The sequence below is a fragment of the Grus americana genome, chromosome 7, assembly GCF_028858705.1.
Source record: "Grus americana isolate bGruAme1 chromosome 7, bGruAme1.mat, whole genome shotgun sequence".
NCBI lineage: Eukaryota > Metazoa > Chordata > Aves > Gruiformes > Gruidae > Grus > Grus americana.
Genome location: NC_072858.1, coordinates 2,929,711 through 2,948,400, shown reverse-complemented (window position 1 = coordinate 2,948,400; position 18,690 = coordinate 2,929,711). Strand labels below are relative to the sequence as shown.

The window sequence follows — 18,690 nt, the reverse complement described above, 5'->3', positions numbered from 1 at the left end:
CCTTGCTGGATAATCCTCCTCTTGTTCCTCTCCAGGTGCCGAACTCCTGGCAGGGCTTTGCAATAGCTGCAGTGAGTCATGGGTTCCCAAGCGTGTCGCAAACAGAGAGCGTGGAGCTTGCAGAACTCATCCGGCTCAGCTCTGCGTGTGCAGAGCCAAGGGTGCTGGATACGCCTGGCCGGAGGGCTCAGCTCTCCACCGAGGTGTGCGGTGGGTGCTGCTGCCCTCCGGTGCAGGACTCCAGCTCAATTTTCCGTGTTTCGGAGCCACCTTCAGCTCTGAGGCCCAAGGCAAGGGAGCACACTGCACGCATCCTGCCCCAGCCCTGGCGAGCTCGGAGCTGGGACCTCGGCTGCTGGAGGGAGGATTCATCTTTCAGCTGGTTTCAGCCTGGATCCTTCCCTTGACCTGATCAGACACGGCTCCTGGTGAAAAGCAACGCACTTCAGCTACTGGCAAGTGATGAATGTGTAAAATTACCCTGGGTTTAGATAAGATGGGAGCTTGATTTTTCTTTCAAGAGTGCATCAAGCTGATAGTGCAAGCTTTTTTCCTTTTTTACCTAAGGGTAAACTGCCAGAATTTGTCCTCATTAAGAGGATAAGTGTACTGAACACAGCTCCATTCATTTCAAAGGCTGCCGGGTTGGCAAGAGCCAGACCAATTCCTTTTTGATATCCTAAAAGCTAAATACATGGTTGGATTATGTTGCATCTTTTTTTTTTTTTTCTTTCTCTTTTTTTCTTTCTCCTTTTTTCTTCCTCTGGTAGGAGTGGCTGTAACCCAGATGCACAATCCCTTCTCACTGAGCTTTTGATTCAGCAAACGGATACCTGAACCATTTGGCTTCCTGCTGGTTCATCCCGGGTATTTGCCTGCCAGGGCCATCCCTGTCCTGGGTTGCTCCTGGGCACTCTGCTCTCTTTCTGGGAGACAGGTAATTCCACAACTCTCATATTTCGTAATTTAACTTGGAGCAGGTGCTTCCAAATCCAGGCAGTTACCCAATAACTGACCTTTTCGTAGCCTCATTATAAAATATAACAATCTCCATGGCACACAGCGCTCTGTTACCTATTCACAAATGCGGGTCGTGGTATTTGGGGGGAAACACAGGGAGAAAAGTCTGTGACAATTTTCTGTGTTCTCCTCTCCTTGCGTTGCCCCGCTTGCCTCTCCCGGCTGCTCTCCCCGTTCTTCCCCTGCAGCCTGGCCGAGGGTGGGCGAGTTTGTCCGTGCAGGGATGCGAGCGGCCGCCCCTTGGGGCATGGTGCCGTGGGAAGCTGCTGCCTTCCTCAGCCTCATCGCCGCCTGCTAAATCTCCGTCAGCAACATGGAATCACAGAATGGTTTGGGTTGGAAGGGACCTTGAAGATCGTCGCAGAATCACCTGCCGACCCGACACCGTTGCGTGAAGCGGAAAGTACGTAGCATAGGACAGAGAGGATCGTTTCGAGTGCAACAAGGAAAGTCCTGTCTTTAATTTGAAATAAAACATTCAGAGTGAGAATACCAAGGTAGCGTTGTTAGCCACCTACAACTTCAACTACTATTTAAATTTGGGATGGGTTTTTTTTTTAGTGTTGTAATGACTTAGATCTGTAGCCACATCAAAGCAGGTGAGCTCTCACCACGCAGTGACTTTCCAGCGACGTGTGTCTCTGCCGCCTGGCAGCCGTACGTGTCAGCAGGGGAGCATAAGGTCCCTTGAGACTTCCAGACTGACTTTTAGCAGAGCCAGGTGGTTCAAACAGGCACACAAAAGTGGGAATGTGGGTTTTTTTTCTGGCTCTTATATGGCAATTAGTTCGTCAGTGTAATAGAAATGCCCAAGCAATGGTAAGCTGCCGCTTTTCAGAGCGGGAGCCCCTGCTCCTCTGATATTATTCTATTACGATGACTTTATTTCTCTGTGAGCAAGTGCCTGATATAAGTGTAATTGTATCGTGTGATGGATGCTGGCTGAGTACAACAGTGACAGATGCATGCTGAAACTGTGTGAAAATTTTTGCAGCCAAAGCAAAACTGGCAAATGTTTGGCTTTCCGCCAGCTCTGCTCGCGGGTGCACAGCATCCGACGGTTTAACTGCAATGTTTACAGCGCTGGGAAGCAGTTCTAGGCATGGTTCTTGTCAGCGGTGGGGAGCAGATAACATCTCTTATTTTGTTGACCTATGCTGCCCCTCAAGTCTTAGAAAACCCTCTTTTAGGGGTTTTTTTTTTCCCCACTCTGCCCTCATCGTACTTTTAGTCGAACGCTTAAGCAGGATGGAAAAGCCCTCTGCTTTGATTCCTTTGAAAGAGCACAGCTGCATAACGTATTGGGCACTTTAATCCTGAAACTTTATTTTTTGATATAAATAGTGAGAAGTCATCTCTTCTGTCTTCTCATCCCCTCTTCAGAAATGCTTTTTTCTCCATGAGCACCTCTTGCATCATAGGACAGCTATCAAGCATGACTGCAAAAATCATACTGTAAAGGAAAACCACGTGATTAAAAAAAAAAAAATTGTTCTGCCAGCTGCAGAGGAAAGGAGCAAAGGAGCAGAAGGTGCTGACCACCGTTTTGCACAGCGCACTTCTCCTGGAGCATGTGCACTAAGCATGACTTTGCACGATGGCATCTGTCCCAAGGTCACATTCGTCTGCTCCCCTTCCCTTGGGGGGCCAGGGAGGGAGCTTCCCCCCTTCTGTGCAGTTCTACAGGTGTGTGCCTTTGTGTGCATGGTAAATACTGATTAAAGCGGGCGCAGGGATGGTGCTGGCTGTAAATCTTCGCTAACAAAGCCCACCGTTTGGCATTTCTGTCGGGGCGAAATGGCAGGCTGTTGTATAGCGAGCGGGAACGCAGACGGCCACGCCTGCTCAAGGTGCAGTTTTGCTGTTTGCTGTCAGCAGTAATCACGGGTCTATAAATAGCCTGAAACAGGATTTTGCTAATATTTCTACAAATTAATAACTTACAGGGCTGCTATGTCGTGTTCTGTAGGCCACGGCCCATCCTCTTGCTACTGCTGCCTATGTGCCATCCCAGCCTCGGATGAAAGCACCAAGCAAAGGAAGCGTGGAAAGGGGTCGGTGCTGGTGCCATTGGGAGGTGTGATGGGAAGGTGACCGACTGCAGATGAGTTTGTCCAAGTGCTCACACTCCTGCCCATGAACGGGAGCCTGCAAGCCTGCCCACGGTCACCAGGGGAGTGCCAGAGGGACCTGCGGGAGAAGATCCCGAAGCAGGGGAAGGACAGCAGTGAGAACTGCAGGACAAAATGAACCACCAATAGCTTGGTGACCATTCCTCATCATCCCCAGGGTTCCTGGTGTTTGCACTGCTGAGATCCCAAATTGCATACAGAACCAAAACAACGTCTCTTATCTTCCCATTTGGACCGAAGGGTGAAGCAGAAACGTGTTCATCGGTGCCAATGTTGGTGCACCCCTATGGAAAGCCAGGGCAGCCGCCGTGGGTCTGTCCTGTGGTCCGGAAAAATCCAGAAAGCGGGAGGTGGGAACCATCCCCTCTGTGCTGCGTGGGCAAGAGGGCGGCAGTCCTCTTGGAAAGGCGGCGGTGGTGGTACGGAGAGGAGGAATCCTTCTAGCAGCGTGTTTCCACAGCGCTCCCTCTGGGGAAGGGCCATAAGGTGCAGGAGGTCCATTCCTGCAGAACGGTGCTCACATCATGCACTTTGGGCCGTATCTACTCGGAGGTGTGTAGGCAGCACATTTACCAATGGAAACTGGTAAGTATTACGCTAATACCTAACATAAAGATAAAATCAAATTGCTTTGAAGACAAAATAGGCTATTTTGTTAATTGAACTATACACACAGCTTCAATTTGAATGGAAATGATCAGCCATGATTATCCGTATTAAACAGTCATTTTCTTTTACACCCTCTTTTCAGCGGTATCCTTAAAACAGAATGACGTCTTTTGGTGCATTTTCAATGGGTCTTTCCTGTTCCTTCTTCTTAGAATATCTTGCATGGTCATAGAAATATATGATGATGATAGAAGCACTGTTCAGAACAATGATGATCAGCATGATCCAATATGAATATCCATAATTGTGTTCAGATTTGATATGTGTCTCCACAACAGTAAAACATCCACGGGCCAATTCTACAGACAGGCCATTTTCTTCTATATTGACAGGAAAAAGTATCATGGCTATAAGTATGAAGATTCCTAGAAAATACAAATGTTAGAGGTGAAACTGTAGTACTATTTATGTAACTACTTGTAAATAGTCTAATTAAATTGGTTAGAATACCTGGACTAGGACAAAGATTAATCTAATATTTTCCATTAGTAAAACATGAGGGCATTTAAAGACACTTTGTCCCACCTAATAGTATCTTCCAGGTGTTTTGATATTGGCAACTATATTTCCTGCTAAAATTAATGGATTCTCACCGACTATTCTCAGATAAGACCATTTAATGTGATTTTTTTTTTTTCACTGTGATGAGCCAGAAAGAGAAGTCTTGTTAGATCTGTATCTATTTCCTATAGCCTTCTGAATATAAGTGGAGTTTGGTTACTTTGACATTTAACTAAATAATACCTTCACACCTCTGCTTTCATAGTACTAATGGAGGTACAATCTCTGAACATTGGTGAAAATATTTGTATTCCTTTCTTCTCGGTACACCATGTTCCCGCCAAAACAGGTTCAGGTTTTGTCAGGGGGACACTGGACTTTCAAGCCATCTGGTAGGAGAATTAGGAACCTTCACGATACATTCACACATCAAATGGTGCATGATTTTTCCATAAAAATATGCCCATGGCAAAACAGATTTCCAGGTCATAGCACTTACAGGGCTGTAAAATGTAACCACAATCCTTAGTCAACATGAGGGTTTACTTTCTCACTGATATTTATGTTGGCAAGCCCATGGTCCTTTCAATTCAGGTCAAAGCTTGCAGATTCGGACTGTGTAACGGGTGCTGGGCTCAGGAAACAAACAGCTTTCTCATGTGATGAGACAACGATCTGCTTGTCTCAAAAGTGGAATAATTGCCTAACCTCGGCTTTCGCTCACGTGTTATTGTATTTCAAGGCATCCACAGCTGTTTCAGCATCCGTCTTTATATACACTGTCAGTTAGCCATGGCTGGAGAAAAAGGGGTGGGTTTCACCCCCCACCTGTACTTGCTGTGATTAAGACTACGTTTATCTATACGATTCCCTTTCCACCAAGGTCTGATTTTGGCAGAGGCAGCTCATGGAGTGCGGCCCCAGGACAGGACACTGCTGCAGGGGGATGTGGCTCAAGGGAGAGCATGCTCCTGCTCTGCCAGCGGAGCATCTTCGGACCTGAAGAGCTTTTAGGGACAAAACGCCGATGCTGAAGTACTCTGTAATCAGATGTCTTTACAGAAAATTTTCCGAATGCAAACCTAGTATTAGAGGAACGCATAATCCCCTCGAGACAAATTGAGTGTGAGAGCTGAAATCATTACCGCAGCAAGATGAAGAGGGTAGGAAGGTGCGTTAGGAGCAGCCAGGCTCAAGCCTACGGGGTGAACGAGGGGTTACACCTCCAGGGAGCTGTTTGACAGAGTGCACGTCTCTAATAACTCACCGTCTCTACCATTTTTTTTTTTTCTGCTTAGGGAATATTAAAACTTATTTTGTTCTGTGAAAGTGTTTTTTGGAGAAGGAAATAAATTTTGCCATGACTCAGTTGTCCTAACTGCTGCCCCCTCCATGTTAATGCTGTTGTAGGTGTATTTCATTCAACACGTTTTTCGGAACTGAAGCTAGAATCTATCTTATAGATTCGACCTTAGAGGCCTAATTTGGTATGTAGGTAACTCAGCAACAAATATGCTACAAATACCATAAAATAGTGACATATAAGGTCTTAAAGAGGTTACAAATTGCACTGCAGTCACATCCAGTGCATACTTTTATGGTTTCGTTCTGTATTTGTCAGCTTACTCTCTTCTCCTCGATGTGCATCATCCATGAAATGATGCTACACCTGCCGGGGCTTTTTCATTTCCATTTTTGCTGCTAGTAAATCCAGACTCTTACTGATCGATGGTGCCACTACTATTTTACTGGTACTTAAAAGATAGTTTTCAGGTATCCCAGCAGACACAGTTAAAAACCAAAATCAACTGAAAAGAATACTTTTCCAAGTGTTTCCTTTTACTGATATATATTTCTTAATCTTGGAATCAATGAGAATACAGTATTCATTCGTATGGTGGGCAGAAAATGGTCAGCAAGGGACATGTTACTCACCGCATAAGGAATTCCAGGTATAGACTCCGGTGGGTCCCAAAAACGTCTGGTAGGGATTACTGACAGCATTAGTGCAGGTAAATCCAGAGCTCAGAAGGGAACTCAGTAAACCGAGAACCAGAAGCACAATAATCCCCGTGATTGTGCTTTTCGCCTTGACGTCGTGCAGGTTATCTGCAACTGAAACACAGCGGCTCAGCATTGATAATCAGCCTTGCCAGCACAGTCTGGTGGGCTTGGACCACCTTGTGACTTACTGACATGGCTGCAACTAAAGGCTGATAACCAGAGATTTGGCTGGTCTGTGGAGGTCAGGATGTAGAAGGAACAGTAGGCTTAGACACAGCACATGAGCCCAAATCCAACATAGGGTGAAGGTACGTTAGGCTGAAATAAGTGCATGGCTGCTAATCCTGCAGGCACACAAACTCCCCGGGCACTGGGTTGGATAGTAAATTTCTCTTCCTTAATTCTGCTGTAAGTACTTCCTCTTGACGTAGCCAGACACAAATTTTATGCCTAAATCGGATCAGAAAACTAGGTGTTCCTCTGCCCATCGTTCCTGAGCTGTCTGGTAACTTCTACGGATGCCTATTTAAAGCTTGGCTCCAATTGCAGATTATTTCCTTTTAATACAGCAGCAGTCCCCCTCATGTGGAATAAATCTGACAAGGGGTAGAGCTTCTAAAAGTCCAGTAAAGCCATTAGCCTGGAAGGGTCAGGTACACTTATAGGACAAACATGGTCGTTCAAGGACAGGTGAGACATGGTTGAGCTGGTGCTCATATCCTGACTAGATCTGTCTCTTTCCACGTTCTGCAGGAAAAAATAAATAAATGGTGTAGGCAGTACTTGCTCCCTTCTTTTAAAAGAAAGCAGCAGCTCTTGCTTTGCTTTCACCAGGAGGACCGGGTGCGTGGAGCGCTGTGACTCCCAAGGGTCTGCGCTTCGTGGGTGCTGGTGGCCCTGGGCTCGGTGAGGGGCAAACGTGGGCTCCGAGCTGCCGGCTCAGCCTTGCGCTTGAGGTCTCCGCTCCTGAGACCACGTGTCAAGGAGTCATGCATCTCAACATCGAGCATCCCAGCACCTCTCCTTTTTGCTCCAGCTTACTCCAGTTTATACACGTAGATTGTTGCCTGGTGTAGTTTCTATAGGTACGTGCCATATAGACTTGGCACATATGGTGAACCCCTCCAGGACTGTAATCAGTTTTATTGTTTTTGCCTAAATCCTTCTAGTTATTTGATATGTTGCTGATAATAGAGACACAAACATGAGTGCAATATACTCAAAGTGTAATTGCAGTATAGCTGTGTAGAAATATTTTATTTTCCGTCTTTCAGTTTAAAGATTGAAAAAGCAACTACGATGTGCCTGTGGCTGCCTTACCCTATAACAAATACGACAACAATGTTTTCAAGCTCTGTTCAAATGGGTGTTGTGGTAGACAGCCATCTGCAGGGAAAACTTCCTTTCTATGCTGCTTTTAATACAAAGCCATTACGGCAGAGTATTCAGTTAGTGCATAAATTGGAGAAATCATAGCAGTGAAAATATCAACGAGAAAGAGTAAAAACCCCATAAAAAGAAAATAAACACTCAAAAAGAAGAGCTATTGGCAATAAATGAAAAGGAGAGCTTCTCTCTCAGTTTATATAATATAGAAGTTAATTTCTGTCTGAGGAAATGGGAGGTAAGAATGTGTTATGGAAATTAGTTGTAAATTTAAACAATTCTCCTAGAAGAATAGGAAAGACAGGCATTCAGGAGACATCACCCAATTAAATGGCAGCGAGCACACCACCCCCTGTACCGTGCCCTCGCACTTGGGCATTGCCTAGTTCAAGAAATAAGTCTGGAGCCAAATCAGACAGGTTTGTCTAATTTCCCTCTGGCAGCCTCACTTAATTTTATCACTTGGAACATCTCCAGAATTGACCGACTACAGCTATTGCACCCCCTAATTGATCTTGTTTATCTCTGACCGTGACCTACAGTTTAGGGGATGTAATTTTGTCAGACTCCGCCTGTTGTAAGCACGCCTGCAACAGCACAAGACTAAAGGTTTTAAATAAAATGCCGGTTTTGTGGCAGCAGATTTTTTTTCTAAATAAAGCATTCTGTGCAAACTGAAGGAACCTACCCTAGCTGATCTACTTGAATGGGATCAATAGTAGCCCACAGCTGGATTACCTCTGCATCAGTGTAAAATAACCTAATTCCAGACTGAAAGCAGAGGTTCTCTCCTCCACCAGGTCTCTCCTTAATTTCCTGTATTTTCTATTTTTTCATCTTTGTCTTGTATGGTTGGATAGAATTTCCCAAACTTTTACTAACCTGAGCCTGAATGATGTCTAGCTGCCAGTGTGGAGGTCTTTTCTAAGCAGTGCTGATCTGGCAGGTTTTATGAGGTCTACGATTGCTTATGACACATAATGAATTGTTCATTAAAAAAATCCCAAAACAAACAGATAAACCAACGAAAAAACTCTCAAAAAGCCCCAAAGTTCAACCCAGCTTTCTACTTTTCAGGAGGTCCTATAGAACACCTGGAAACAAATGATAGCATTAATGAAGTTCCAGTAATTTTCAAGCATCCGTCATGTATTTTAAATGTTAGAAAGTTAATGGATTCCTTTCTGCGATAGCAAATTACGACGACTTCCTCGTGTGCTGTTGGCCTTGCTGGTTGCCAGCAGTCCGATGAATTCTGACATTACGGGACTCTCTGGGTGTGCCTCTTCCTGCACCTTGCTCACAATTTTTACGTTTGACTTGGAAACAAGCAAAGCCGCGAACAGGCTCTTTTACAGACTTATATTCATAGGTGGGTCCTTTCTAAGACAAATTATTAAAACAGCTAACGAGGACTCTAAGGAATGAAGTTATTAAATAACTTTTACATTCTGCCAGACCATTCTGCTCATCCCCACAGCCTTGGAAGTAGCTGTATTGATCATTCAGGGCAGTCTGTTAAAGAAGCTGCCCTGACCAGGCAGTTCATGCGCTGTACGCCTGCAGAAACTGTATTCCTTTGTTTGTCTTTCATCTTTATGCTGGGAAATTTCTTTTAACATTGTGGTTTCCAAAATAATAAGTTATGGTCTTTGAAAAGGCTGTTGATGATCTACTGTTGTTGGCAGTTGGCCATCTACTTTTGTACGGCCACTAATAAAAGCCAACCTGGACTATTGCTAACAAGTGCTCTGTATCCCCAAGCTATCGTCTTTGATTTACGCTTTCACGATTTCCATTCTTTTCTCACACTCAAGTATGAAAATGCCACTTGAGGGTGCAGAGCAGAGACCCCTAGCCAGGCCATACTTGCTGAGCGACAGATCGCGCTGTGATTTAAAAGGATGCTTATAACTCTTCTTACTGTTGTCTGAAATGTTAGAGTGGAGAATGCACAGCGCTTCATTTCTCTGGCACGGGCAGTCCCTTTACTTAAGGATATTGTCAAACAATAGATATCTACTGTCTTAGGAGGACCCGATTATTTGAACTTAAAAATAGTATATATGCAATTCTGTGAAGTATTTCTTTTATTTCAAGAATATACCGAATCATACTTAATATAAAGTATGGCAATCATGCCTAGTATAGAGCCTAAGAATTAATTTTAAATTAGTTCATTTTATCTTGGATATATGCCCTACTGAACTAGTGAGGGATGGGGGGCAAATCTGTATTTAGACTATTCATAAAGCACAACTTTCTTTCAGCAGCTGTTGAAGGCACCTAGCCACTCCTGAAGCTCAGTCCTTTTGTTCATCCCTAAATGGCTGAAATGTGAGAACTGAGATGGCTTTTTGTAAATGATAAGCACAAAACCTAAATCTGATGGGGGGAAACTACCACCACCACCACCACAATGCAGGTAGACCATGCAAAGAACTGAAATCCTTTACTGATGCAAGTGTGCTGTGAGTGCTTGTCATTAATTGTAATTAAAATCTACGTGCTGGTAGTGCCCAGGTGCTGGGATTGGGTTGTATTAGCTGCTGTGCAAAGGCAAGACGCACGCCCTGAATTCCTGCCAGACTCCATCCTCGCCCTGCAATCGGCTCTCCATGGGTGGACTCCTGGTTTTCCAGGGAGCCCTTTTAAAATCAGCAAGAGTCTGCCCGCATGGCACAAGGTTTGGGCTTGAGCTGACTGGCATGAGCAGGTATAACCATCTATATGCTATTTTTATAAATGCATATTTGCTCTTCTAAAAATTACTCTGATTATTTTGATATGACTGTAAATAAACTGGTTTGAATGACTCATGATTTTGTATTTGTTACATAACGATCTCAATATATGCTATGTGCTCTGCTAGGAACACTCCTGTGTCCAGGTTTTTCAAGACAATATAATTGTGATAACATGAACTGGCTTGTGTGATACAGCTTTGCCACTGTGGGAATTTGGGTGCCTATTTGTACAGATACAATTTCTGTACTAAATTAAGCTGGGAGGCTTAGGTCTGCTGGGCTCTACCTTGGTGGCTTCTCTGTGATGGGACATCTTACAACAGCCTACCAAAAAAAGAAAAAAAAAAAAAAATCTTAAAGCACATCTCGTGTTTCAAAATTGTTTTACCTACTCTTCCAAATTTTCATTAGGTTTCTCTTGACTGGCTTTTTTTTTGCTTTCGCACATGCATATCAGCATTATTGCTCTGAACTTGGTGATACAGCAAGATAGATAAACTGAGTGCAAATCCTTGATCCCTGCAACAGCTTTCAGGCTTATCTACCTTTGGGCTTCGTGAACGCTTTTCTTCGCATCAGTAGAACTACTTGTGTACGGAGCTCAGTAAATCTTTGCTGAACTGTGTGAAATCAGTATTGAGTCTGTGTTTTGTACTTGGTATGATAATTTCTTGTTTCTGTTTTGCTTTTTCTCATGTTTTTCTTCTCATACTAGGATTTTTCATGCTTGTCTTAACTTTCTTTAAGATCGGTCTAGGTAAAACCCCTTCTGCTCTTCCCCTGATTTTTAACTTTGTTTTATTCCCATGTAGAATACCTCCTCCCTTCTCTCTCAGTTCTTCTGTCCTCCTTATTATTTTAACCATTTTTATTCTTTTTATTCCGTAATAATTCCACTATTGAAGATAAATACCAAGAACTGCAGATGCACAAAAAATAAGATCTGTTGTGTATCAACAAAAGATATAGTTTAATTCGAATCTACTGGATGTTTGCTAAGGAGTGATTCTAATAACCTTGTTTACAAAGCTCATCTCAGAGTTTTTTTGGAAAGTCATGATGATGAGGAGTCACCTAAAACCCACGCATTGGGTGGGGGAAGAAAGGCCTTAGAAAAGATGACAAGCTATGTTGTAATCCATATGTCACGGTCTAGCTTAAAAAAAAGGAAGAAAAACAAAAAAGACAAGCTTAAGGTTTGAAAATGCTAGCTAAATGCTTAAGTTTGATAATAGCGCTTAAAAATGGAATGGCATGCTCTTAAAGGAAGAAATCAAAGGAATACTGTCATTAATGTGTAGGTCCAACACGCATATAAACACCATATCTATCTAAATTATTGGTTTACGTGTTTCTTTCTTTTTCCTTCAGCAGTCTCATAAAACCTTCTTCTATAAAAATAATGCTAATTTGATAGTAGGTGGCAAAATGTTTTAAGGCAAACAATTAATTTAACATAATGAAATGTAAAAAAAAAATCCCAAAAGGTGAATTAGGTTTGTAATCCTTTAATAAAATGGTAATTGAATGTTGCTTTTTGGTTCCTCACCAAAAGCTTCTGAAAATTAAAATCAATTTTACATAAAGTTCCTATTTTGTATTTTTCCCTCGTTCCAAGGTGTAGGCTAAGATCCCAGGTAACCAGATGAAGCATTTCTGTGCTTTTTTGGGGTCTTATTTTATACCACTTAAATCCCCAGACTGGTTTACAGATATTCTTGTTCTCACTTAAAGCGTTATAGTCACAGACGAGCACAAGAATGAGCCGCGGTTCCCACGTCCGTCACCTGCGTGAGCAAGAGGACGCCATCCATTTCCAGCCGTAACGCCACTCACCTTGGAAAGTGTGTTCTGAAACCTGAAGTCCCGCGCCGACGAACTGTTCACAGGTACCACGAAAAAGTCCGTAGGTGAGGCTTACCGTAACGCTGGAGTTGGTGCCAGAAAAGTGAACCTCGCTGCTCATCCACTGCTGGGTCGCCAGAACTACACAAATAATCACGAAAGAACAAACGCAGGTAACAAAAGCGGATGCAAACATGGTGGTTTTTTTTCTGGACGGCATTTTGTCAGATTTTCCACCGGTTCAGGGTATTTTCTTCTCTCTAGTCCTGCTTGGCATGAGGTTGTTTCCTCCTCCTCGCTCTCTGGGATCTGCTCTCTGTGCTAGAAGACAGTTACCCTGGTAAACTTTAAGCAAACAGCAGTGGTAATAAAAATGTAAAATAATTGAACTTTGGTCTGAAGAAAAGGTGTCGCCATAGTTACGACAAAACAAGCCCGGCAGAGGCCGGGAGGAATCGCCGGCAGATGATTTATGATTGCCTTGCCGAAGTGTAGCTTTCCCATGGCGGCTCTGGAGACATCTTCTAGAGCCCGACGCCCGCGGGGCCGGGGCGCCCAGCTCCCCTCGCTGCTCTCTGCGAGATTCTTTGCTCCTCTTGCTTTTTCTCGTGCAAGGCTGATAAGCAGGCTGGAAAGAATTTTTGCTAAATCTGTATCTAATTTGTTACGGTAAAGATTAATAAAATGTTCCTTCTCTGTTCAGATTCCCAGCTTGCTTAGGAGCCACCCAACTCTCTCTTTTGAGACCTCTTCTAAATTCTTTGTGCTCTTTGTGGTCTCGGCTTTTGGGGGAGTAAGGAGGTTCTGTCTACTGTCAATAGATTATTTTTTAAGGAAGAGCTATAATTCTTAATTAAATTCCATGTAGTTTCATGCAACAACCACATACCTATCAGGATAAAGTAAAAGAAATTACATTAACTTTTATTTCTATTAATTATAATGTCATTATTCCATGTTATATTGAACCCATGCTTCTGGATCATCCCGGTTTTTTTAAATTAACCTTTAGAAAGCCGTCTGTTTTACCAGCGCTATTAAATAAACCTATTGAGATATCTTCCTGGAGCTTAACTGGTTTGTACTGTAAAGATATTGAGAAATTAAAGTTTTCTGAATTTGAAATGACAAAGTATTTCTTGGGGGGAGAAAATAACTGTTTTGTAATACAGTGTTATGATTTCTTGATTCAAAACTTTAAAGCAGTAATCACATTTGAAATCAATCAATTTTATTTCTGAGAAGTACAACTGGTCTTTTATATGCTATGGTCTTCTGTATTTTTTTTTCAAATTATATGGGACTTTAATGATACTTTTTATGCTTTTAAGAATTTATACATTTTATTCATAGATACTTTATATGCTTCATATATGTACTTAACATACGTAACAGCAGAAATCAGTCAGCATGTGATTTAAGCACCAAAGAGCAAAGGGAAGCTTTTCAGCCCTTCAGAGAAATAAGGAACAAGAGACGTGCCTTTCATTTTCTGTCCCGTACTTCAGTTAAATATTAACCACAGCAATATGAGTAAACGTTATTAGACTGATTCACCTCTACCAGCTTATTAATCCCTGTTCGCCATTTAGTCGCATACAAAGAGCATAGTCCAAGTATTTATAGTCCACAGATATTTTTAAATAAACCCAGGTAAAAAAGCCGTGCCACTTGTTCCCAATGAAATATATTTTCAATACGTATGTTTAAGAATTGATGTTTGTCTTGGTACTAACTTTGAGGGAACAAACTTTCAGATGCTGCTGAGTGGTCCTCTTTTGGCAGACTTGAGAGAACCAAATTTAAATGAACTGAGCATCCAGACCTTTAAAAAATGCTAAACAACAGAGACTAAGAGCTGTGGTGGGTAGCCTGTAGTTCCTTTCTAAGCAATCGTATTGAATTGTATTTAGTTTTCAGTGACTCAGCTCAATTTTTTGTGGCTGAAATAGTTGAAACTCCCCTGAGGCCAGGGGAATTGCTCTGTAAATGAGACCGTAATTTGCCTTTTTCTTCCCTGCCACCTTGAAGTTAATCTATTCTCCGCCAATGGTATGATTCCTTGTGGGTTTGTTTTTTTCTTGCAGCTACCTAAAAATGTATCATATAACTTGTAATGAAAATTGTAGTTTGACATGGCATACCTCATCACTTGAGAGAAAAGAGATTGGTTTCCTCTGACTCAGTGTTTCCCGACCAGCACCTTACCGACTCTGCCCCCACTGATACAGCCTCAGCCCTGCACAACAGTCAAACACAAAAATCAGAGTAATTCATTACAAATCAGAGGGACAGCAGAGAGATTTTGAATCCTTTGCTATATACATATAGCCCTTTTTAGAGACAGAATGCGTATTTCTTTTCTGTTTATGTACAAGTTAGCTTGCTTTCAGCAACCAGCTATGTAAAAATATAAAATGAAAGCTTTTAATTGCAAACATTTCATATACATTTATTTTTCTATAATATTTTCACAAACACATTCTTATATGTGGAAAAAAAAATCATATGGTGGTTAGTTGCTTTGCCCACAGGTCTGGATGGATGCCATCTCCTGATGGACACCGTCTCCTGATGGATACCATCTTCCAATGAACGCTGTCTCCCGACGGATGCCATCCTCCAGTGGATGCCATCTCCCAAGGGATGCCATCTCCTGACGGATGCCATCTCCTGACGGATGCCATCTTCCAGTGGATGCCATCTTCCAGTGGATGCCATCTCCCGAGGGATGTCGTCTTCCGGAAGCGGCAGGCAGGGTCCGAGAGCTCGCTCCCAGCTGGCTCGCAGGTAAGTGCGCTCAGCCGTGCTCAGCAGCAGCTGGGGAAATTCAAGGTGAAGGCACTGCACACTATTTCCTGTTCTGCTGCAACTGCAAAGTTTAGTGATGGTTACTGGTGGTTTAAAAAATTCTGTTTAGTTAAAATCTTTCATCTTAAAAACTTATTGACAGGTGGAAAGATGATTTAGCAGCGTGGTTGGCTGGCAGTTGCGCTGATATTTGTGATTACCCTTGGACATCACCTTTGTGGTACATCCTTGTATATCAGACACAGCTTTCACATCCGTTTTATTTTCCATTTTCCATGTCTATTTGCGAGGAGCTCAGCATCTGAGATGGCAAGATCCCTGAGCAGCACTTGGCTCCAAAAGGAGTCAATAAATCTCCACACAAGGCAGATGTATGCGCAGCATTGCAGGATCAGGCCATTCATTACCAACGTTGTCTCTATCTCTTATAAGATGGAGAGAGTATAATTGAAACAAATTATTATAAATGTACTATAGAATATGAAGAATGAGATTGATTTTTTTTTCCTCTGGTAGCTTTGCAGCCAGCATTCTGAGAGGTGACGGAAATAGGGATTTGTTTTATGCCTTTTGGACTGGGTGAAGGAAATCGGATAAGGCATCACAAATTTTATTGTAGCTGGAGATGAAAAATTTGAAGCTCAACTGAACTGCAAAATTATTGCAACAACTGTTTGGGAAACTTAGAGGGATGTGAGCACAACAATTTTTGTGTATCCATACCCTCTGCTGCTATGCGGTGAATTTGTGCTATTCCATCTTCCGATTTCATTCTTCTCTTGCTCTGACCTTTTTTGCAGCACTATTGAAAAAAACCCAAACACATTTTAAATGTTGTTTGGATTTCTTCCCAGAAAATGACTAAATCTTTTCAGCTGAGAACTCCATCACTAGATAGTTATTGATTTCTGAGCTCTGATGCTGGTGCGTATTGGTCAGTATTGGAATGACAGCCGGAATATCGTGCTGCCACCAGCCCCCCCGGAGCAGCATCCTTTCACGTGAGCAGTCAGCAGGAACACTGACTGGTGGGTTCCATCTTGAAAGAAAAAAAGGCAGAAGATCTCAAAGCCACCACACTGGTATCAACACAACGGTGATGAAAAAAATCCTATACTGAAATGATTGCTGCTGCAAGAGCATTCCTCAGCTTTACCATCTGAGTCAGCTAGCTGGTGTCTGCTCTGGTGCCTTGAGGCACAACCCGTGCTACTCCAGGATATATTTACAATACAACTGGTTTTTGTACTCAGAAACCTGAAGAGGTCATGGTCAAATATGCCTCATCTTGGTAGAGGAGGAAAAGCCACGTTCAGCATCTTCTCCGCTTGCCATGAGCACTCCTTGCCCAAACGGGAACGCCGCTTGCCTTGCATGGAGGCTGCAGTGGCAATCCTGGAAATTACCTCTTCTCAACGATTTTAAGAAATTAGCCAGCATTAAGTTTGATATGAAATTAATTCTTCCATTGGAAAGTTTATCTTTAGAACTTCTCACACAACACACGCCAAGGCAGGTGAAGGAGATCTGTACCTCGGTAGCAGCTCACTGAACATCTGACTTCTCGCTCATGCTGTTTCTCTCCATTTCCACTTCCAAGTTGTCAAATGTTTGGGGCGGGGGGGGGGGTTGAACAGAACAGCATAGGCCAGTCTGGTAAAATAAGAAATTTTAAAATAAAATTTGGAAAGCATAGAGACATTTTCCATTTTTCTTTGACCCTGCAGGTCAGTGACTGCGGTTACCCAAACAGCTGAGCTCCACTGAAGCCTCTAAGATGTCCAAGGGTATATTTTATATCCCAAAAGATGACTTGCAAAACTTTATAATAATGTGTTTAGGCATTAAAAAGCTGCTGTTATTAGCACAATTTTGAGTGGTCAAGTACAGTTTATTGAAGGGTGGGGGGAAAAAAGCCTGCTAGGCTTGTAAAAAGAAGAAAATACGGCCTTTGCAATATTTTCAATTTAATAAAATGTGGCTTTGAAGCTGCTTCAAGGTTTGTAATGTTTAGAACAAACCCTGGAGGTGGAGATGGGGAGAAGAGCTGGCAGGGCAGGCTTTCATTTATTGCAATTTCTGTAACAATTATAAAGATATGTAGTCTTGAATACTTAAATATATTCCTAGATACTCATAATTTTAGATTCCAAATGTAAAAATCTTAGACAAATACCTCTTTGAAGTCATTAAATTAGCTACCACTGGGATGTTACATATTCTCACGCTTTTGCCCAATTATCGGTACTTTAAAGAGTCTTTCCTGTATTTTTAGGCTGAGATACATTTGCAGTTACAGAAATCATGTGGTTGTTATTTGCTGTGCTGCCTCTGATTTTCTAACTTCTTCAGTACATTCACAATTTGTCTTCCAGCATATCAGCAAAGAGACAGATCTACCGTGCTGCTGCCAAGGGTAGAGTGGCCGTTTCTCAGTAAATGTGGAAGCCTGGTGAATATTTTGCGAGCTTTTGTCTGAGTGAACTGGTAGGATTATACTCGATATCCCATGCTTTAATAAGACTATAGATGCTCCTCCTTGAAATACTTTCTCTCAAGGCCGTGACCACGCACTATTGTCTTCTGCTTTTACAGGCGTAGTACAGAAAGCAGGAAACATAATTTTATCTTACTTGGTGCTATCAGGTTCACTATTATGCTGGAATACCTGAAATAAATTTTTGATGTTCAAATATTGCCTATTTCCTATCATGTGCTTCTTGAGCTTGAAGCAGAGAAGACACCTTTTGTAACAGAGAGTAGCAAAGTGACTCTGATTGTTCATGGGAAAGTTTCCACCACTTCTACTGGAATAATGTTACTTCTAGACTGCGAAACAAGGGATGCAGGTGCTGGGTCCTGCCAGAAGCTGTCGGAGGTCCTGCAGCTCCTCCGGCAAATTGGAAGCAAAGGTGAAACGATTGCCAAAGAGCTGACACTTCCGAGAATGCATTTGATTTGTGATGGAGAGAGGGGAAAAGACAGATGACCAGTGGACTGTGAGATGGACAAAGAAAAGCCGCTGTTGGAGCTCTGTCAGGCTAAACATGCAGACATCTACCCCTTATTATCTTATTTTTGCTACAGCATTTCAGTCTTCCGATTTCTTACATTTATTTTCTGATGAAGCAAGCAAGCTCTGTCGATGTAGCTAAATTGCTTCAAATCCCATAGCAGCTTCATTTTTTATCCTCTCCCCTTCCTCAACAGCATAAATTCTCTTCAGACCTTGTCTGGAGCCAACTAAACATGGGTTTAAAGAGGCTCCGTTCTTCAGATCCCCAGCTCCTAGACTTTGTGGGTAGTTTTCTGGGTAAAGCTCTATATCGGAGAACATCATACTATGTTGTTTTTCTCTAGCCAGCAACTGAAGATAAAATCAGCCTCAGGCTTACTCGCTCCTGTTGGCTCCAGCTCATTAGTGTATCCCAAAACGCATCAGCAGCGTAAACCCAGGCTTAGAAATATCCTGGATGTGGCTGCAAGAATGCGGAGCTAGGAATTAGCAAGGCTAAATTTCTGTCATGTCTGTATCAATAGTTATACTGAGGACTTGAGTATAGGATGCTGGAGCA

The 18,690-nt window shown here is 42.6% G+C and overlaps 1 protein-coding gene across 1 annotated transcript; it reads right to left on the bottom strand.

Moving 5' to 3' along the window:
• Window positions 1-2,324: 2,324 nt before the first annotated feature.
• On the bottom strand, window positions 2,325-12,646 carry CLRN3 (clarin 3). The gene is made up of 3 exons (XM_054831995.1): window positions 12,296-12,646; window positions 6,258-6,437; window positions 2,325-4,186 (listed from the first exon to the last, which is right to left on the bottom strand). Exons 1-3 carry the CDS (start codon window positions 12,522-12,524, stop codon window positions 3,912-3,914), a joined length of 684 nt encoding a protein of 227 aa, XP_054687970.1. The 5' UTR covers window positions 12,525-12,646; the 3' UTR covers window positions 2,325-3,911.
• Window positions 12,647-18,690: the final 6,044 nt, after the last annotated feature.